Here is a 22,890-nt window from a genome sequence, read left to right as displayed (position 1 = left end):
ATAACAGCCACAAGCACAGATTCAAATGACCTTGGAAAGTCCCTGAGAGCATGTGGCAGGGGGTCGGGCTTTGGTTGGAATCTGCTAGCAGCAGCATAGGAGTAACAGTGCCCTCTGCTGGCGCAATGCAGGACTGCCTGACAGCTGCCTGGCCTCAGAGCCATACTATAGGTATTTCTGGGCACCTCCAATATACAAGGGAAAGGGGGATACCTAGTCAATTTTTTTATTTTATTTAACTAGGAAAGTTAGTTAAGAACAAATTCTTATTTACAATGACAGCCTACCAGAGAACAGGGGCAGAACAACAGATTTTTACCTTGCCAGCTCAGGGATTTGATCCAGCAACCTTTTGGTTACTGGCCCAACACTCTAACCACTAGGCTACCTGCCACCCCAGTTGTACAACTGAATGCCTTCAACTGAAATGTGTCTTAATCAACATCCACATCTTCGATGCCTGGGGAACAGTGGGTTAACTGCCTCGCTCAGGTGCAGAATGACAGATTTTCACCTTGTCAGCTTGGGGATTAAATCCAGCAACCTTTCGGTTACTGGCCCAACGCTATAACCAGGCTACCATGATGCCAACTAGTGGTCTAGTTAATTTAGACAGAAACAAAAGTGGGAGAAGATGGGTGGGCGTAATGCGCAACCGTTGCGCGTTCGAGTCATGTCGGGGACAACGGTAGCATTTTACCTAACCCTTCCACTAACCCTTATTCTAAACTTAAGATGTATAATACATACGTCCTCCAATATCTATGATATGGTACATCATCCAATTTGTATATTGTACAATTGCTATTCCATTCACAATGTAACCTAAAGCAATGTATATCATACTATGTTGAGTCCCACAGATTTACGTACAGAATAATACGAATTGCCCTGAGACCACGTTGCTGACAGAACCTGAAAAACTGAGTCAGGGACTCAAGGAATTCCTTGTTCACTTGTCTTACTTTTAACTCACTTCTAATCACTTCTGTCCTTCATTGGTTGTGGGACAGCGTATGGGGCAGGTGCTGCTGTTGGCAGGTGAGAGTCATTGTAAGGTCAGGTGGATAGGTGGGTAGTATCTCGTGACAGAGAATTAAATCATTAAAACCCAGAATTAAAATTCTGGATTCTAACAGGGCCAGATTAACCCATTGGGCTATAAACTGGGCCATATTAAATAATTATGTTCTACATGTGCTAATATTTCAACTACTTGGAAGAAAAATGGTTGTTCCCTTTCGGTTTTAAATTAAATTCCCTGAAGAAAATGTGTGCTTGCTTTAGTTGTTAGTCATCTTAGATCTATAGTCTAGTTGGTATAACTGGTTTAGATCTACAATCTAGTTGGTCTAGGTCTATACAGATGTAGGATCTTAATTTAAGCCAGTTTGCTACAGTAGGAAAATAATTCTGCAGGAACAGGAAATGTGAATTATTATGTGGATTATAATTCATGGAAAAAAATGTAAGTGACAGTATGTCACTTTTTGGGTGACCTGATCAAATTCACAGAAATGTGAGTTATAGAGCTATTGTTCTACTTGAAAGCAAGTCTAAGAAATTGTAGATATGTTCTATGTGTGCTTTTTTCCCCTTCCTGTTCTTAAACATTGTTTTTGCTTATTTTACTTTCGTCTTTGTACACCAGCTTGAAACAGCTGAAACAACAATATTTTTGGTTATGGAAAATATATTACACCGCGGTTTGGATGGTACAATGATTATCTACACTATTCTGGCTAATTCTGTAACATAAACGGAAATTAGGCAAACTATTAGAGTTTTAGCAACCAGGAAATTGGTGATTTTAATGAGTTTATCCATGTTTTGGTAGAGCAAATCCAGTTTTAAGTGTAAATTAGAGACTTTAAAAGCCTTTCTAAAACTGAAATACACTACAAGTTTGCATTTCCTGCTTTGTATGAACATTTTCAGCAACAAAAGAGTGATCAAACTAAGATACTACATCTGTAGTCTAGTTAGTAATTGGTCAGTCTAGCTCTAGCTGATCTGGATCTTTATTTAGGGAGTGGTTAGTTGGTGTAGGTCAAAATCCACACTATGAAGTTAGATGTGTTGGTTTAGGGTCTGTGTTTTAGTTAGATGTCCAGCTGATCTAGACCAGCGATAGTGAAGTTAGATGACAAGTTAGAAAGATGGATGGATGATGAGGTGAATGGATGTGTGTGGTTGGGGGTATGGGTGGGTGGATGGATGGATAGTGTGCGTTGCATAAATGGTTAAAAAGTAGTATAATTTAAAGGTATCTATCACTGTGTTGTCACTGTCATTTAACATATCTTTACCCCTAAAACGTTTGAATAATTATTTCAGTAGCTGCTATTTTTCCAAAGTATTACAATGTAAGTTACACTACCCTAATAATAGAGCGTGTATTTTCAACAGAATTCCTTTACAGTTTTGGAGGCTACATTGATTCCTAATATTTTCCCCCTCCTGCATTGCTGGTTCAAGAAAATGGCCTATTCACAGCTCCCCTTTTCCACGTCTCTGATTTCTCCGCCCCTACCCCAAGATTGACAGCCAAGCAGCCTAATCGTCACAAAGACTAACGGGATTGGCAGAATACATTTTTCTCCGTGAGGAAAACACTTTTTATTTATCACTATCTTTTTAGTTTCGTTTTTTGTCATTTTCCATTACATTATCAGCGAGGAAACCAGTATTTTCATCACGAATTTCCTCTATTGGTATTCCCCCTACTGTTGACGTTTACGCTTCAACAATGGAATCTATCCGCCCTCAGCGACTTCAACCAGGGATAAGATTTGGAGCTGGATCGACTGGGACCCTACGCTCCTCTCTCCGGCCCGGGGTTACAGTTCCAACCGCACCTCTGCTGCCTCCCCCGGCCTCCCTAAGTGCTTCCTCCGGGCCACCCCCGCCGCTTCAACTCCACAGTCTTCACGGCACTATTGGGAGTGCGGGTCTCGGAACAGGGGTGGCTGGATTCGGTCTATGTAATCCAGGGAACCCGGCGGTCTTGAAGGAGGCGGTGGAGGCTGTTGTTCGGAGCTTTGCTAAGCATACGCAGGGCTATGGCAGAGGTAACCTGGAACAAATTAGTCGCAGAATTTTGGTCCTCCGACTTTCCCTGGCCGTGGTTCAAATGTAACTCACCGTAACTGTGATTAAACTGACAAAAGGGATTGAATAGTGTAGTAGTGCATGTGCAACATACATAGTGTCACCAAAACTGCACATCCAGTTGATAACAGTAGGCTACATGAACATACCGAGTTTATGATAGCCAATATTTTGTCATATCTAGGCTAATGACTACAGGATGCAGTTCACTACAGGATACTGTTGCGTGCTCATTTTACGTAGCACTTGGGCACTCCATTCGAAATTTGGCACTTCAAGTCACCGCGAATGTTTTAGAGTAGGCCTAGCCTATGTGTTATACTATCATCCAAAAACCCAATAAATGAAATGTGGGTAGGCCTATTCAATTTTAATTTACAGAAGTATGATGATCTTATGTACTCCTTCATAATTTTGAGTCTATGTGGACTTTTGGTTAGGCCATCATTGTCAATAAGAATTTGTTCTTAACTGACTTGCCTGGTTAATTAAATATAATGAAATTCGGACAGCTTCAGTCAGTTCAGTGGGTTGTTCCTTGTTGTTTACTTATCCAAAAACATTATATTATATTTCCAAATATGTGCGAAAGCAGTGTTCCAAGTTTTAATCCTTACTCATACACAATATTCCACTGTGTCACTTTTATTCTTTCAAACCTGAATACCAAATGAGTCCACCGGACCATATTTAAAGGTAGACTCAGCAATTCTAACTTGAGCTATTGAGATGAGCGAGACGCAAGACTCACACACAGTATCTGTGCAAGTGCACATGTTCGCTTCACGCTGTCACAGCATGGTAGCCATGGGACCAAAACAGCAAGTTGAGCCTTGCGCTTCAATGCTCTTAGTTGTTGCGGAAATTGACCCACTATGCCGTCTACTTTTTGCATCTACGTCATATCGCTGAGTCCACCTTTATGACTCCATGCAGTCTAATGTTAAACTGTGTCATTTTATGTCTCATCCAGTGAACGTGGTGGAAGCCTTGCAAGAGTTCTGGCAGATGAAGCAGTCAAGAGGGGCAGACCTCAGGAATGGGGCGCTGGTGGTGTACGAGATGGTCCCATCAAACAACCCACCCTATGTTTGCTACGTCAGTCTCCCAGGGGGAAGCTGCTTTGGGAGTTTCCAGGTGAGCTAACCTGTGACTGTAGGCTGTCTCAATAAAGTTGTGGGCACTAAAACGCTCCTCGGGTGGAAGGCCCCCTGTATAGTATCTCTGAGTTAGTGAAAGTGCTTGAAAAGTGTACTTATTATTACTACTACAGTATAATGGTTTAAAATTGTGTTGGTGTAGCTGTATGAATGAAATTCCCTATGTGGCCATAACCTTAGGGATTTATCCGTCTGTACAACTCTACTCATGCACAAATGCTTCTACCTAAATCAATTCTGCCAATCTGTCTTGATCTTCCTGAGTACATTGGTACAACTCTACTCATGCACAAATGCTTCTACCTAAATCAATTCTGACAATCTGTCTTGATCTTCCTGAGTACATTGGCCCTGGATTTTCAGATCAAATGTCAATCACTGGGAGCCTCTTCTGAATTGTCTTGAGAAATGTCAAGGGAGAGCAAGCGACTAATTAGGCCTGGGTCATGTTTATGGGGGCACCCCGTAGCAAAACGTTGTGCAATTGAAAACAATGTTTATGCAGTGTCTTTGTTTACCAACTGCTGACTGTGCACCCATATTGTGTTGGAGTCAAAAAACACTCAGCAGAAATGTTTATCCAAAGAGACTTACCGTACAGTGAGTTCATACGTTTCTAGTATGTCTATGTGATTCCTGTGAATCACAGAAATTTGAGTTTCTTATCGGAGAGGTACAGGTAGTCCCTCCCAGTTTCAGTCCATTTTCTTCTGTTTGTTGCCTAATGAACATGACCCGGATGTTTCTGGAACTTTCTCCTCACACTGTTCTGTTGTTTATCTGAATACTTCAAGAATGTGTTAGATTCTCCAGTACTATTGTATACTTTTTAGCCAGTAGTTAAAGGGAGCGCTCATGAGTCAAAAGTGGTCCCCTAAAATGGTGTACTATGTCACATATGTGCAGATATGTGTACAACATCATTGCTCTCGCTCTGCTGTGTGTGCATGGATGTACCACTTGCTAGCTGTCACTCAATTGACGAGGGGCTGAAGCTCATTGGTTGAACTCAAATTGTTAGTGGGCTGGCCCACGTGGGGGAAAAGGGTGCAGCACAGCTCCCAGAAAAACTGTCGCTTTCATGGAAAAAAAATAGCTAAGTCGGGGTTTAGAACCCAGTGTACCAATGAGTGTATGCTCGCAACACGTCAAACAAATGAAATGCCTTGCTTGGGTGGAGCTCCAGTAGTTCTCACTAGATTAGTGTCGTAGGTGCAACAGTGGGTGAGGATGGCTGGGAAATCGCAGATTAAAACCCGATTTTGTGTATAGAGCACACTTCTGGCAAAACAGAATTCAGTTTTTCCCCTAGTTTGTCTTCCATTTTCTGTAATGTTCCATATGCTAGTTTGCAATAAATCTCCGCAAAATGTTCCCTTTCCGGTCTGAAAACCGTGAAAAACATAACACCAACGGGCATGTGAGGGGAGGATTCTTGAAATGTAACATCCAATCAAAATCTTGCCGCAGGGAGCCTGCAGACCATTCAAACTGTTTTTGCAATACAAAATTCTCCAGACATCCAAGGGAGGCATGACAACGATGTGATTTTGGAAGGTATGGCAAAGTGAGACTATATCCAGCCCAAAGCGGGAGGTTTAAAAAAAATACTTAGTAGTCGCCAAAGTTCCAGAGCATGTCTTTAAACAAATGTCTTGATAAAGCTGTCTTAAGTATCTAATGAAGTTAAGTGGCATAGTAGCACGTTTTACATAGTTTATAACTTGACCAGAACTGTTGAAGTGTGTGTAAATGTTGTTCTATACACTGAGTGTACAAAATATTAGGAACACACATTAGGAGTCCTTATATTGAGTTGCACCCCTTTTTGCCCTCAGAACAACCTCAAATCATCGGGGCTTGGACTTTACAAGGTGTCAAGCATTCCACAGGGATGCTGGTCCATGTTGGCTCCAATGCTTGCCACAGTTGTGTCAAGTTGGCTGGATGTCCTTTGGGTGATGGACCATTCTTGATACACACGTTGAGTGTAAAAAAAAAAAACAGCACTGTTGCAGTTCTTGACACACTCAAACCGGTGTGCTGGCACCTACTACCATACCGGTTCAAAGGCACTTAAATATTTGGTCTTGCCCATTCACCCGCTGAATGGTACAGATACACAATCCATGTCTCAAATTTCTCAAGGCTTACAAATGATTCTTTATCCTGTCTCCTCCCCTTCATCTAAACTGATTGAAGTGGATTTAACAAGTGACATCAATAAGGGATCATAGCTTTTACCTGGATTCACCTGGTCAGTCTGTCATGGTAAGAGCAGGTGTTCATGATGTTTTGTATACTCAGTGTATATCAAAATTGTATTAGTATTGGTTAAGTTGGCATGTTCACATTCACAGTTTAAAGCTGATTTGTAATATACAGACCAAAAAGTTGAAGTTGAAGAATAAAGAAATTGAAAGCGATAGAACTCTAGCTTCAGCCTGCTCTTGTGAAAATTGTGTAGTTTTATATAGTATGCTGTGGTGGCAGAATTGAGTTTTCCACAACAATATGTACTGGGAATCCCAACTTAAAGCAGTTGTCTCTTGTCAGCGTTACAAGAGATTACAAACAAAGATTCAATTCAATAGCTAACCATTGGCTAATCTCAAATAATAGTATGTGGATCTGAATCACTGCTAAGGTGAAATACACCCACCACGTCGATAACTCCAGGCTGTTGGGTCCATCAAAAACATGTTAGCAAGGTGTAGGACCTTACTTGTATTCAGGTTTAGCATAAAAAAATGGAATAAGGAAATTCTAAATTCAACTCAATTAAGGATGTAGAAAAACACAGTTGGCTGTTGATCTCATCCATGAATGTATACATAATTACATTCAGTATGAGCTGTGTTCCTATCTGTTAAATAATCTACCAGTATTATTGAAATAGTAATGACTGCTTTAATGTACATTCTTTTTTTCAAATGTTATTTTCAATTCTAAATCATACTAGAACTTTAGCATTGAGCATACCAGAATATTCCATGGGAGGATTAAATGTTTTGCCATTTCTTCCTCTCCTCGAATTGGCTGGCTACAATGCATACTGTGGTTGGAAACTCATATGGTGGCTCATCTGGTTGTAATTAGAGCCAAATATTGAGTTTAGAAGGAGCCGTGACACCCCTCCCCACATTCTCCCCCTCATCCCATTTGCACAGGGCCTCCCTTGCCCCTATCCTTCCTAACTCTCTCTCTTTCTTTCTTTGAAATAATAGCAATGAAGTGGAAGCATCGATATTACCTAGACATCATTCTGAAACATACATGAAACAAGATTAACATACATTTCAAGTGCTTAATCTTTCGAGATAAAGGTCATTATTAAAATTAAATATATATGACTTCCAGAAGTCCCGTACAATAATTTGACTCACCCATATTATGATATTGCATGAATCACAGGGTCATAACGTTACAATGTATGCCAAAGGCAACATATATTTTGGGGGGACTTGGAAACATTCAGAAAAGTACAAAATATGTTTTATGCTTTACTTTCGGCAGTTTTGTCCAACCAAGGCTGAAGCAAGACGTAGTGCTGCCAAGATCGCGCTGATGAACTCGGTTTTCAACGAGCATCCTTCCCGCCGCATCACAGATGACTTCATTGAGAAGAGTGTATGTGAGGCGCTGGCCTCCTTTAATGTGAGTGGCATTTCATGTATTTTTCAATGTACACTAACAGAAGCAGTGCACGCTGGTCTTTAATATAATCCATACTGCAGCTCCTATTAAAAGGTCATGTCCTTATGAGGGTAAGATCTTAATCTGATTGGGCTCTTAAGGAGAAAAAGACTGGATGATTGGACTCTACTTGTATTTTACAGGGAAACAGAGAAGAGGCAGACAACCCCAGCACAGGAATTGGAGCATTTCGCTTCATGCTGGAGTCCAACAAAGGAAAGTCAATGTTGGAGTTTCAGGTAAACAGGATGGAGTAACGCAAAGTTTGGTTACTTGTGATGATACAGTGGATGTTACGGCAATGAAATGTAAGAAAAGGAAAAGGTTGGACTGTATATGAGGCCAGTTTAGGAATGTTGGTGAGGATGTAGGAAATTAGGAGATCAGTAGCGGTTTGTGGGTAAAATCACTGTGGAAGCCAAGCCATGAAAAAAAAAGACATATTACAACCTTTGTGTTGTGATAATTAGGCTGTTTGCTCTATAACCTGTACGGCTTGACACCGTGATACATAGACCTAAAGCCATGACAATATGAAGACACAGTGGCTGAATAAATTCAACCACCCCTTTGTTTCATCACAAAACCAGAGAGCAACATCTGTCTGGTGGATTCCACAAAGCATAATGCATGTAACAAACAGTTACAAGACCTACAGCATGTTCAAGCACGTTAATGTTTCTGACATTTCCAGACTACTAAACAACTATTGATTTCGAACACCGGAGACTTACCATAAGTCGCTGCATCCACTATTCCAGCTCCATTCCAACTTCAAATCACCTATGCTTAGCCTAACACAGTGACAACTAAATTATACCAAAATCGATTTAGTCCTATCAACATAAATTTCATGTGGCTGTCCATGGTACTGATTTCTGTGTGTGCATGTGCGTAAGTAGAAAAAACATGTTGACTCACACTACTTGTAGAGAAACGCCAAAGCCATCCTCCTTTCTTTCATTTTGACGAAATGGTCTATGAATCTGTCATACAGTACACACTTTTAGTTTTTATTGTTCTAGGCTACCTGGCTAAAGTGCTTGCTAGTCTAACTTCCTTTCATGGGTAACGATGAGCTAGCTAGTTAACATGCCAGCAGCATACCACCCTGCATACCACTGCTGGCTTGCTTCCTGGTCAGCTCCTGGATGGGAGACCAGTGCTGCTGAAAGTGGTGTTGGAGGGCCAGTAGGAGGCACTCTTTCCTCTGGTCTAAAAAAAATATATATCCCAATGATTGACACTGCCCTGTGTAGGGTGCTGTCTTTCGGATGGGACGTTAAACGGGTGTCCTGACTCTCTGAGGTCCTTAAAGATCCCATGGCACTTATCGTAAGAGTAGGGGTGTTAACCCCGGTGTCCTGGCTAAATTCCCAATCTGGCCCTCAAACCGTCACGGTAACCAAATAATCCCCAGTTTACAATTGGCTTATTCATCCCCCTCCTCTCCCCTGTAACTATTCCCCAGGTCGGTGCTGCAAATGAGAATGTGTTCTCAGTCAACTTACCTGGTAAAATAACGAAAAAATAAAAATAAAAAATGTGCCTACTACATCTAGCTACATATTGAGCTTCCGTCCACTCAGGCCAGGGACACACTGTATGAATTTATGGTTTGATCAGAATCACCGTTATAATCTTTGGCCAGTACGTTGAATTAAGCAAAACCACATCTCCAAATCCCTATCTCCATCCATGGCTAATTTAGTAACATGTTTTCTAGCTACAGTGCCTTGCGAAAGTATTCGGCCCCCTTGAACTTTGCGACCTTTTGCCACATTTCAGGCTTCAAACATAAAGATATAAAACTGTATTTTTTTGTGAAGAATCAACAACAAGTGGGACACAATCATGAAGTGGAACGACATTTATTGGATATTTCAAACTTTTTTTAACAAATCAAAAACTGAAAAATTGGGCGTGCAAAATTATTCAGCCCCCTTAAGTTAATACTTTGTAGCGCCACCTTTTGCTGCGATTACAGCTGTACGTCGCTTGGGGTATGTCTCTATCAGTTTTGCACATCGAGAGACTGACATTTTTTCCCATTCCTCCTTGCAAAACAGCTCGAGCTCAGTGAGGTTGGATGGAGAGCATTTGTGAACAGCAGTTTTCAGTTCTTTTCACAGATTATCGATTGGATTCAGGTCTGGATTTTGACTTGGCCATTCTAACACCTGGATATGTTTATTTTTGAACCATTCCATTGTAGATTTTGCTTTATGTTTTGGATCATTGTCTTGTTGGAAGACAAATCTCCGTCCCAGTCTCAGGTCTTTTGCAGACTCCATCAGGTTTTCTTCCAGAATGGTCCTGTATTTGGCTCCATCCATCTTCCCATCAATTTTAACCATCTTCCCTGTCCCTGCTGAAGAAAAGCAGGCCCAAACCATGATGCTGCCACCACCATGTTTGACAGTGGGGATGGTGTGTTCAGCTGTGTTGCTTTTACGCCAAACATAACGTTTTGCATTGTTGCCAAAAAGTTCAATTTTGGTTTCATCTGACCAGAGCACCTTCTTCCACATGTTTGGTGTGTCTCCCAGGTGGCTTGTGGCAAACTTTAAACAATACTTTTTATGGATATCTTTAAGAAATGGCTTTCTTCTTGCCACTCTTCCATAAAGGCCAAATTTGTGCAATATACGACTGATTGTTGTCCTATGGACAGAGTCTCCCACCTCAGCTGTAGATCTCTGCAGTTCATCCAGAGTGATAATGGGCCTCTTGGCTGCATCTCTGATCAGTCTTCTCCTTGTATGAGCTGAAAGTTTAGAGGGACGGCCAGGTCTTGGTAGATTTGCAGTGGTCTGATACTCCTTCCATTTCAATATTATCGCTTGCACAGTGCTCCTTGGGATATTTAAAGCTTAGGAAATCTTTTTGTATCTAAATCCGGCTTTAAACTTCTTCACAACAGTATCTCGGACCTGCCTGGTATGTTCCTTGTTCTTCATGATGCTCTCTGCGCTTTTAACGGACCTCTGAGACTATCACAGTGCAGGTGCATTTATACGGAGACTTGATTACACACAGGTGGATTGTATTTATCATCATTAGTCATTTAGGTCAACATTGGATCATTCAGAGATCCTCCCTGAACTTCTGGAAAGAGTTTGCTGCACTGAAAGTAAAGGGGCTGAATAATTTTGCACGCCCAATTTTTCAGTTCTTGATTTGTTAAAAAAGTTTGAAATATCCAATAAATGTCGTTCCACTTCATGATTGTGTCCCACTTGTTGTTGATTCTTCACAAAAAAATACAGTTTTATATCTTTGTTTGAAGCCTGAAATGTGGCAAAAGGTCGCAAAGTTCAAGGGGGCCGAATACTTTCGCAAGGCACTGTAGCTAGCCACCAGAGGACAACAACACAACGAGATGCAACAATTCAAGTTTTTTTCTGTCAATGACATTTGTCTTCCCTTGAGACTTTTTTTTGGTGTGCCAGGACCATTCACAGTTGACCTCATTCAGTTTAGCTCAACTCTGATTGGCTATTATTGTATACTTTTTTATTAAGATAGGCCAATAGCTTGCTGGCTTCCCTTGCATTCAATGTTACCGCAGGCAACAATATCATACTCTTTTGACCCGACGGCATCAGATAGATGGGTTACTCATACAGAGACAGAGGGGCGCTCTTTTGCTCGCTCGGATGCTTTCTCCAGTGAGATACTGTCCGCCTCTCAAATCAAATTGTATTGGTAACATACACATGGTTAGCAGATGTTATAGAAAGAAAATTCCAAAACACAGAGAGACGAAAGATACATTATTTTATGTTATTTAAAAAAATATTTTTCTTGGTACATTTTTGGGGGAAACATGGCTTCCCTTGGCATCCATGAATACACATCACTGGAGGAGATGGAAATGAGGAATCCAAATACTGGCTATTCTTTGCCCACACAGATACAAAGAACACATGGCATTGGTTGGAGAATGTGAAATTATATTATGGTTTCTACAGAATTATAAACAAGGGAGATGCATACATGTTAACATAGACATGGCTAGTGGTGCCAAAACTACTGGTAATTACACAAAGCCGATAACTATATTGTCATTTAGCTTTGTAACTCCAGTTCATGAAAAAATATAAACTTTTACTGATCAGCCCTAAACTATAGCTTAATTTATGATCAAGAAAACCAGGAGTTATTTCTGAGTGTTTATTAAAGCTGGCTGGTTTCCTCACCTCTGCTTTATGACTTACCACTCTGGTTTCCCAGGTTGAATGGGGGAAAAGTCTGCCGTTGAACCTGATAAATTCAACGTTTTGAGACTCATGACAGCATGAACTAAAGCAGAGCATGCCATTTTCGGGAGCAATTGAAATAATCAATAACCAATTAAATTGAGATTTTACACACTTAAACAGAGATTTGACTTATTCAAAGTGCACTTATCAGGAATGTCGAGGACTAGAGATGGCTGTAGATGTCAAGGACTAGATAATGAGACCCACTACATGAATGAGTGTGAGGACCATCGTGCGTGCAGAAGAAAATTGGAGCAAAACCATGTATTGGACTCTGTGGTTCCAGGAATTTCCTAAGAGCATGTTGGTCTGGCAAACAAATCTGGACAGAATTGCTGGCCTCCAGTTTTTCATTGTTTGTCATCCAAATCCACTGAATCTAATGCATGGATTGGTCTTTTCCAAACCACAGCTTATGATTTAGGGCTCTACACATGCAAACAAATGATTGCTACTTATTGACCATCTCCCTCTTTTTTTTAAATGTAACCTTTATTTAACTAGGCAAGTCAGTTAAGAACAAATTCTTATTTACAATGACAGCCTACCAGGGAACAGTGGGTTAACTGCCTTGTTCAGGGGCAGAACTCCAGAGTTTTACCTGGTCAGCTAGGGGATTCAATCCAGCAACCTTTCGGTTACTGGCCCAACGCTCTAACCACTAGGCCATCTGCCGCCCCAGCCACCTCTTAGCTCCCATTACCAGCCTTAAATCATTAAATCTTGTGACTTTGGCATTAAAAACTCATAGCCTTGTGATAATAATCAAACTTGAAATTGTGCTTAGTGCCAAACAGTGCTTTCCATGTGGCGCAGCCACACACAACAATGCTGCTTGTCGACGCTGAACTGTTTTCTTCTTTCAGGAATTGATGACAGTCTTTCAGCTGCTGCACTGGAATGGTAGCCTGAAGGCCATGAGAGAGAGACAATGCTCCCGTCAAGTAAGATCTCATTTGGATAATAGTACTGATTATTGGTATCACTTTATTTCATAGGCCTGTTTCATTTGGTATTTGTCCTGGTGTTAAATAAGACATGATTTGGTGTCAATCAGTATTTTTTTGTATGTATTTCAAACAATTGGTTTTCTGTTTTGTTCAAATATTTTTGGTTTATTTTGTGTGAAAGCAATGACTTATGACCGTTATGTGTAAAAAGTAAGTAAGTATGTACAGTTGAAGTCAGAAGTTTACATACACTAAGGTTGGAGTCATTAAAACTTGTTTTTCAACCACTCCACAAATTTCTTGTTAGCAAACTATAGTTTTGGCAAGACGGTTAGGACATCTACTTTGTGGATGACACAAGTAATTTTTCCAACAATTGTTTACAGACAGATTATTTCACTTATAATTCACTGTATCACAATTCCAGTGGGTCAGAAGTTTACATACACGAAGTGGACTGTGCCTTTAAACAGCTTGGAAAATTCCAGAAAATGATGTCATGGCTTTAGAAGTTTCTGTTAGGCTAATTGACATCATTTGAGTCAATTGGAGGTATACCTGTGGATGTATTTTAAGGCCTTCCGTCAAACTCAGTGCCTCTTTGCTTGACATCTTGGGAAAATCAAAAGAAATCAGCCAAGAACTCAGAAAAAAAATTGGAGACCTCCACAGGTCTGGTTGATCCTTGGGAGTAATTTCTAAACGCCTGAAGGTACCAGGGTTCATCTGTACAAACAATAGTGCGCAAGTATAAACAGCATGGGACCGTGCAGCCATCGTACGGCTCAGGAAAGAGACGCGTTCTGTTTCCTAGAGATGAACGTACTTTAGTGCAAATCAATCCCAGAACAACAGCAAAGGACCTTGTGAAGATGCTGGAGGAAACAGGTACAAAAGTATCTATATCCACAGTAAAATAAGTCCTATATCGACATAACCTGAAAGGCCGCTCAGCAAGGAAGAAGCCACTGCTCCAAAACTGCATAAAAAGCCAGACTACGGTTTGCAACTGCACATGGGGACAAAGATCGTACTTTTTGGAGAAATGTCCTCTGGTCTGATGAAACAAAAATAGAACTGTTTGACCATCGTTATGTTTGGAGGAAAAAGGGGGAGGCTTGCAAGCCGACGAACACCATCCCAACTGTGAAGCACAGGGGTGGCAGCATCATGTTGTGGGGGTGTTTTGCTGCAGGTGGGACTGGTGCACTTCATAAAATAGATGGCATCATGAGGGAGGGAAATTATGGGGATATATTGAAGCAACATCAATAGACATCAGTAGACATAGACAATAGACATAGACAACATCAAGACATCAGTCAGGAAGTTAAAGCTTGGTCGCAAATGGGTCTTCCAAATGAACAATGACCCCAAGCATACTTCCAAAGTTGTGGCAAAATGGCTTAAGGACAACAAAGTCAAGGTATTGGAGTGGCCATCACAAAGCCTGACCTCAATCCTATAGAAAATGTGTGGGCAGAACTGAAAAAGCTTGTGCGAGCAAGGAGGCCTACAAACCTGACTTTTACTCCAACTCTGTCAGGAGGAATGGGCCAAAATTCACCCAACTTATTGTGGGAAGCTTGTGGAAGGCTACCCAAAATATTTGACCCAAGTTAAACAATTGAAAGGCAATGCTACCAAATACTAATTGAGTGTATGTAAACTTCTGACCCACTGGGAATGTGATGAAAGAAATAAAAGCTGAAATAAATCATTCTCTCTACTATTATTCTGACATTTCACATTCTTAAAATAAAGTGACCTAAGACAGGTATTTTTACTAGGATTAAAAGTCAGGAATTGTGAAAAACTGAGTTTAAATGTATTTGGCTAAGGTGTATGTAAACTTCCGACTTCAACTGTATGTGAGCAAATTTGAATATGTTTATATTTCTGGCACTTTAGAGAAAAATATTTGGATACACACCTGGGTCCCATGTGGCTCAGATGATACAGCATGGCACTTGCAACAGCAGAGTTGTGGGTTTGATTCCCACAGGGGACCAGTTTGAAAAAGTATGGAAAATGTACGCATTCACTACTGTAAGTCTCTCTTGATAAGAGCATCTGCTAAATTACTAAATGTACACTACAAAGCAGGATCAATGAATTCGCCAGATAACTTGCTTAAAAATTCTGATTTGTTTTTTATTGTTTAGAAAGATGAACTTGAAATGAGTATGGTGTAATTGACTCAACAAACAAAAACACATACTTAAGTTTAGCTTTCTTAATGAATCAGAGAATCTATAGTTATTTCTGTTTGTTTATCAAAACTGGCTGGCTAACTCATTGATCCTGCTTTGTAGTATACCCCTCTGGTGTAAAGGAAGGGAAATATAGCTACATCATAACTCAAACTTCTCTGTTCTCAGCAACAGAATAACTGATCAAACTAAAGAGTTATTTGAGAAAAACATTTGCCTGACAGTTTCCATTAATTCCAGCAAGTTTGGAAAATAAAACATATCCCTCATCCTTACAGACTGCCAGTGATAGTATTTAATTATAATTCAAATGGTACAGCCAACACCACATCTCAGTTCAACTTAAGTACAGAATAGGGCTGAAACTCACTGGAGATAATTGGCTGAGTTACACTCTGGCTTGAGTTAGGATGGAATGTCATGCTGAAGGAACCTATCTAAACCACATTGTGTGGGCTGAATGAATACCTATGAAGTGACTCCGTTCCAGGCAGAGTCGGGTGACCTAAATGTTTGTGTTCAGTCCTCATTATCTCATGCATCTTACATACATAAATGACTTTTAAGGCGTCGACTATGAGCCTTGATCAGAGTTTGATTCAAGTTTGTAAAAAATGTTTTACCAGAGTTTAAAGCATTTTTCTTTGACTTCATCTGATCTCAAACATTAAAATATTCAGGCTCTATGCACACCTAAGTTTTCATCCCCCACCCTTCATGTTTGCTTATCTAAACATTGGCGCTTTCTGACATTGTTTTTGCAGTATGGGGGTCAATTCAGGCAACTTCCAATTCATTAAATGAATATAAATTGACCTGAATAGTCAAATTGTGCCTCAAACCTGGCTTTTGCCAATCTACGCCATTCAGACCACAAGTCAAAGAGGAGGAAGAGCAACCAGCAACTCCACGATTGGGATAGATACGACTCAGTTGTACTGTGTTTTCTAGGGTTACGGAGTGCTTTCGCCCTGTGTGTCTCTTGACTGATTTTTAAGTATTCTATTTGGTCTGGCCTTATGCCTTTCATCTCAATGATTAAGGAGAGGGGCTGAGCCACTGGAGTAATTAGCTCACCCAGACGTCTCACATTCCTCATTTGAAATTATGTTATTGCTGGCCACGCAGCTCACGCATTTGTGGTTCCAGCTCGTGTCAAATCCAGGCATTTCAGGATCATTAAACATAATCTGGAACTCAATCAAACCTACACTGCTAGGATACCAGTACTGTTGAAAAATATAATGATTTAATGGAGCATTTCTGTTTCCTACCCAGCTAGCCTGAATTTTCTAACGATCATGGCCATGGTGTCAATAAGGTCCATTCCGGCCTAACAACTTTTTTATTTTGCTTTCCCCTAACAGGAAGTGCTGGCTCACTACTCCCATAGGGCGCTGGATGATGACATGCGTACCCAAATGGCTGCTGATTGGGTGAACCGAGAGCAAGGCGTGGCTGGCACCATCGCCCAGGAGGTGGCGGCAACAGATCGAGAACTTGAGGAGGCCAGGCTGGCCGGCCGGGAGCTTCGCTTTCATAAGGAAAAGAAGGACATCCTGATGCTGGCTGTTGGCCAACTGGATGCAGCCAACACTGCCACCCTGCCTTCAACCTGCTAGGTATACGCTGGATTCCAACCCCATAACTTGATTCACTTCCATTTGCCCACGTTGACTTCCCCCTCACAGTTCTCAAAAAGTCTACATAGGTGTGGGAAACATAATAGTAACTCTGCATAGCTTCCACCACATGGCTTTTACCTGTTCAGCCCGATCAGATCTGCGAGTTGGGAGTCAAGGGCAGATGGAAGGAAGTTGGTTGTCAGTTTGGAATCTGGCCTTAGAGATGGAATGAGGAAAAGTGGCCAATAACCATTGATTGTATAGAGACTAGCAAGGCAGCCATTTAGGAGCTTTCAATTATAAAACAGTGAGTGTTCTTAGATCTTTCAGCAGTTTTTTTTCCAGCCCAGTACTAATACACCTAATTCAGTTTATGAAGGTCTTCACAATAAGTTGATTATTTGAATCAGATATGTTAGTGCTAGTTTAGAACAAAATCTTTAGGACCAGGATTGAATAAGAAGAAGTCATTGAGGTCCTTTTGTGCTGCCATGTTATTGGATTTGTGAAATTCACATGGAATAATGAAATGTTATCATTCCTCTCATTCCCTTTCTATGCTGGTAGACAACGCTACCACATGGGCAAAGTTAAAGCCCATCACTTGCCTTTAGTGATCGTACAGGACATAATCACAAGGATATTGTCACAGAACGATCTTTCTCACCAAAATAGACCAATGTCTGTTGCTTAAGCATGATCTATCACTTCATTAAGGACTATGAAAGTTATTTGAACATTTATGTATAGCTCTTACTTTACAGATCTTATACACAGAGGTAGGATCTTAATTTGATCACTCTTTTGTTGCTGAGGATTTTCCTGCACCACAGGAAATGCAGATTGACTTTTGTAATTGACATACATTTACTGAAAACCCACACTAACACACGGTTATATAGTATTTCACTTTTCATGAAGCCTACTTTTGGCCAGATAAAAGCCTTACCACCGCTCAAGCAACATTATGGACTAAACGTTCAAATCCTGTTGCTGCAGGATTATTTTGCTGTGACAGCATAGGTCAAATTAAGATCCTACATCTGTAGAGTCTATCATTTAGTGATAGCCAGCCTTATTTGCGAAGAAAGAACCGCTCCTCCGACTCAAACTGATGTCACTCGTAAAATAACTAATTGCCTTTGCTTGCTAGAATGTTTACACGAATGTCAGTTATCCAACAGTTTTTTCCTGGCCTTGCAGCTTTTAATGACTAAACTTTCAGCGTTATCATTCTAAGTCGGGATCATTTACTGTCACTAAGCCATTTTTAACTAAAACACACACAAGTAATTCAGCCGATACTGATATACGGATTGACCACTGCATTGATGCTAACAACTGTTTAAATGTGAGTAATGTGTGCAACACAAAAACATAGCAAACACAGTGCACAAACATAAGAGTTTGTAGTAATATATGGGATTGCAGTTTCCCCCTAACCACAAGTTACTCTCAAGGTAAAACATTTATTAAAGCGTTTTGGCAGCTATACGCTGAAAAGAAAAATTCAAAGGACAAAAAAAACATGTAGAATCTCCATCATAAATGCTCCATGGAAAGTGTTTTTAGTCCAGGACTCGGCTTAATCTTTTAGCCATTATGAAATAACAGTGGATCCTTCTTGAATTCTTTTGAATTGATGTTGTTTTGGGGGAATTTCACAGAGGCTTTACCATACCGGTACGAAATGTTATCCAGTCATGCGATCTGCTACTCTGAAATTCTCTTGAAATAGACCCATTTAGAAAACACATTTATTCAGGGATCAGAGCACACAGAGAATCCATTCATGTTCACATTGAATACCAGTAAATGCCTATGTCATATCACAATGGCAATATCACACTGACAGCTACAGTAAAAGAATAATGAATGCGAATCAAATGCACCAAACATCACGCGAATGTTGTATCATAGTCCCAATGTCCTCTTGGGTTTAACATTGTATCCTACTTACTATATGTCTCTTGATGGAATTGTCTATGGTATGTTTTTTTAAAGAAAATAAGCAGAGAGAAAAAAAGATTTAGCTAACTTGCCCTAACTTTCCTGAATGTAATGATATCCCAATAGCAACAGCAGCGCAAAATAAATTGACGAGATGCCCGTTAGTTTTGGATAGCATTTCCATTGCTCTTCTTTCATTGACAGTATTGGTTAGTGTTCCTCGTTTTTCTACCAAGCCAGGGTAAGGCATTTCATGTGGTTCTCAATTTCTATAGACCTGGCACCTGTTTCTACAAACAAAAGCCATATCAATTGAAGTGCAATCCATTGTATGCTTGTCCTAATTAAATGAAGAAGTGAACCTTTTGTTAAAACACACAGCCAGGTCCATTATTATTGGCACCCTTTAAAAAAAGATGAGCAAAAAAAGACAGTATAAAATAAATAATACAAATACTAAGCTATATTTCATGGTTCAAAAAAAGGGAAATTAGATTACTTTATGCTGATATAATTGCTCAGAGAAAGAGCTTTAGTTTAACCAGTAATAAAAAATAAAACATTTAAAGATAGGGGTAAAACACCAGCACCCTCCACTTGCAAGGACAACGACACAGAGACTCTTTCTAAAATGTTTTATAAGATTGGAGAACACATTGGGAGGGATCTTAGACCATTCCTCCATACAGAATCTTTCCAGAACCATTATATCCTCCGTCAGGGCTTATGGACTGCTTTCTTCAATTCAAACCACATGGGGTTCAAGCCCGGAGACTGAGATGACCTTTGCAAAATGTAGGTTTTGTGGTCAATTAACCATTTCTTTGTGGATGTTGATGTGTGCTTGGGGTTATTGTCTTGCTGGAAGATCCATTTGCAACCAAGTGTCATCCTCCACTTGCGCCCAAGTGTTTTTGGCTAAAACGTCCTGGTACTTGGTAAAGTTCATGATGCCGTTGACCTTAAAGGCCCCAGGACCCATGGAAGCAAAATAGCCCCATAACATTAAAAAATGCACCACCATATTTTACCATAGATATGAGGTACTTTTCTGCTAATGCTTCTGTTTTTCAACGCCAAACCCACAACTGTTGTGCATGGCCAAAGAGCTCTATTTTCATGTAATCTGACCTGTCCTGGTGCCCTTGTTAAGGTCAATGGCATCATGAATTTCTAATTTTAGCCAAAACCCTGGTTGCCTCTACCAGGAGGAGGCTGACACTTGGCTGCAAGTGTTGTGTTAGCTATTGGAAATCATATTTCATGAAGTGTCTGGTAGGTGTATTCTCCCATCATGCTTATTTGTGTGAATCATTTATTTTTTGTATTTTTCTTTTAAATGTATAATGGTGTGTTACAGATGGTTTTTATGGCAGTTGTCTGCTCACCATTAATTACGTACATTGTTAAAAAATGTAGTTGTTTAATGTTTGGGTCCCACTTCTATATAAAGTGTAGCTTAAACAACCAATCTTACATGGTAATTAATTACATTGGCAGGTATATTGTTCACATTGTTGTAAGAGTATGGTTTCCAATTTCATTTTTTGGGCAAATCCAATACTTTTATAAATGTATTTTTTTTACCAGATTGTTAATGTGTACCTACACTGTAATTACACTAAACCTATCTGTGTAATTACCATGTAAATACATGTTTTAGCGACACTTAATATAACTTGGGACTAATGTTTGCAACCTATGTTAAAAGGAATAACACGCAATCTTTTTATAAACTGTTCAAGTCATGTTATTACCCTGCCTTCTCGCTTATCAAGTTGTGCATGATTCATAAATCCATTTGTACAAAATGTGATCTATAAAAACTTTGTTTTATACAGTCCTTATGTATTTTATATGACCAGTTTTAAATTGTTACTTTTTTACTCAATGTAGGTTTCTATTTAGATTTGTATACATAAAATGCAATAAAGCAGCCAAAAACAACCCTCACTGATTCCAATGTCATCCTTTCTGAAATACTTAAAAGAAAAGCGTAATTTGCTGGAGCACACTTCCTCGTGAAAAAGTCCAGAATCTCTGATTGGAGTCTGTTTTAGTGGAAAAACAGACAGAGGGCCTTTCTACTGTCTTACTTCAAGTCCCAGTGTCCTTTTCTTCCTCTTCCCTGATGACCTGCGTTAACAGAGCTAAGGTGAGGATGTGGGGGAGGAGGGATCGTTGAAGCCCACAGACACAGTGGGGGTGCTATTACTGCGGAGCCGTGGCTCAGGCACTGTGCCTCCCAGCTGACGGATAGAGTTGCACATAGGACAGGGGTAGTCCGAGAGGCCCTCGATGTCCTTGAAAGCCTGGTTAATGATGCGGCCCCTGCACTGGTCACAGTAGAAGTGTCCGCAGACCAGGCGCTGCAGCCGAGCCTCGTAGGAGATGCAGCTCTGGCAGTGCGGTGGGTCGAGGTCCAGGGAAAGACTACACATCTGAGGGCTGCTCTCCTTCTTGGCAACATGTGCCACTGTCACCTCTGCTGGCGAGCTTTTTCAGGGGGAAGAAGGACATCAATATTTATTACCTCTTAAGACCTAGCTACCATTAATTTCAGCCTTATAATATACAGTATACACTCCCTTATGTATTTATTTGGACAGTGAAGGTAAAACTGTATTTGGCTCTATACTCAAGCATTTTGGATTTGAGATCAAATGTTTCATATGAGGTGACAGTACAGAATGTCATATTTTATTTTAGGAAATTTCTAAACGGTTAAATAAAGTCACTATGTATCTAGTCCCCACATTTGAAGGTGTCATAAGTATTTGGACAAGTTCACTGTATTAATGTTTCCAAAAGTTTTGTATTTAGTCCCATATTCCTAGCATGCAATGACTACATCAAGCTTGTGACTCGACAAATTTGGATGTATTTGTAGTTTGTTTTGGTTGTGTTTTGGATTATGTTGTGCCCAATAGAAATTAATGGATAATAATTTAATGTTTCATTTTGGTGGTCACTATTTTGTAAATAAGAATATGTTTCTGAACACTTCTGCATTTTTGTGGATGCTACCATGATTACGGATAATCATGAATGAATCGTGAATAATGATAAGAGAGAAGGCACTACAGGCACTAAGGTCATATCTCCAAGACATGCTATCCTCTCACCATTACCAATAACAGGGGAGGTAAAACAGATGTGTATGAAAGTACCATAAAATGAACGGTTACATTCTATACTGTCGCCTCATATGAAATATGTGATCTCAAATCCTAAATGCTGGAGTATAGGGCCTAACTAAAAGTTTTAGCTTCACTGTCCAAATGAATATAGCTTTTAAACTGAACATGTAAATGTGACAACTTGACAACTCTAGTTCAACAAAGTGTCTGAGTGAGTGAGGAAAAGGACATGGTCAGGTCACCTCCATTCTACAGGCCTCCATTTTATGCCAGGGAGATTACATTCAGTGAATTTTCAGTTGTGTATCAGCTATAACTCAATGCTTGTTCAAAGATTTTAGTCAGTTAAAGTGTTGGCAAACTAAAGTTAACTATCAGAAATAGAAGAGTTCATATTCCATGTATTTTTTACTATAACTCTCTTTGTCTGTGCATAATATAGCCTAAATTACGCAAAGTGGCAACCACTCACCTCTGTGCAGTAGACTTTGCACGTCGGGAACAATCAAAGCCCATGGCAGCAAGGAGTCCACGCATAAAGTCCATGTGAGACTTTTCATCATACCTCTGGCAAGACAAAGATATTAATTATTTGTTCTGTTTGTTGTCCATTTTCTCACTAAACTAAGGAGCCTGTAGCCACAGGAGCCTGTATCCCATGTACCTATTACTCAAGTTGTTACTGATTCCTGTAACATTGACTTGAAACAACTATTTATAGAGTCAGTTAAGTGAACAAACTTGTTCTGAAACTGGCACAGCCAGGTATGTGGCCACTTT

General features: G+C 40.1%; 1 protein-coding gene across 1 annotated transcript; it reads left to right on the top strand.

Moving 5' to 3' along the window:
• Positions 1 to 2,516: 2,516 nt before the first annotated feature.
• On the top strand, positions 2,517 to 20,920 carry LOC139391843 (LIX1-like protein). Its single transcript, XM_071139436.1, has 6 exons — positions 2,517 to 3,071; positions 4,085 to 4,248; positions 7,788 to 7,928; positions 8,111 to 8,206; positions 13,099 to 13,176; positions 16,763 to 20,920. The coding sequence occupies exons 1-6, from the start codon at positions 2,750 to 2,752 to the stop codon at positions 17,015 to 17,017; spliced, it is 1,056 nt and encodes a 351-aa protein (XP_070995537.1). The 5' UTR covers positions 2,517 to 2,749; the 3' UTR covers positions 17,018 to 20,920.
• The last annotated feature ends 1,970 nt before the right edge of the window (positions 20,921 to 22,890 follow it).

This window comes from Oncorhynchus clarkii, chromosome 32 (assembly GCF_045791955.1).
Source record: "Oncorhynchus clarkii lewisi isolate Uvic-CL-2024 chromosome 32, UVic_Ocla_1.0, whole genome shotgun sequence".
Taxonomy (NCBI): Eukaryota; Metazoa; Chordata; class Actinopteri; order Salmoniformes; family Salmonidae; genus Oncorhynchus; species Oncorhynchus clarkii.
Note: the sequence above shows the minus strand (reverse complement) of the source record. Positions and strands in the feature narration are given on the sequence as shown.

Coding starts and splice junctions, on each gene's coding strand:
- LOC139391843 (XM_071139436.1), top strand. CDS start 2,750: ATGGAATCTATCCGCCCTCAGCGACTTCAACCAGGGATAAGATTTGGA. Junction 3,072..4,084: donor TACGCAGGGCTATGGCAGAG/GTAACCTGGAAC, acceptor TGTCTCATCCAG/TGAACGTGGTGGAAGCCTTG. Junction 7,929..8,110: donor AGGCGCTGGCCTCCTTTAAT/GTGAGTGGCATT, acceptor TGTATTTTACAG/GGAAACAGAGAAGAGGCAGA.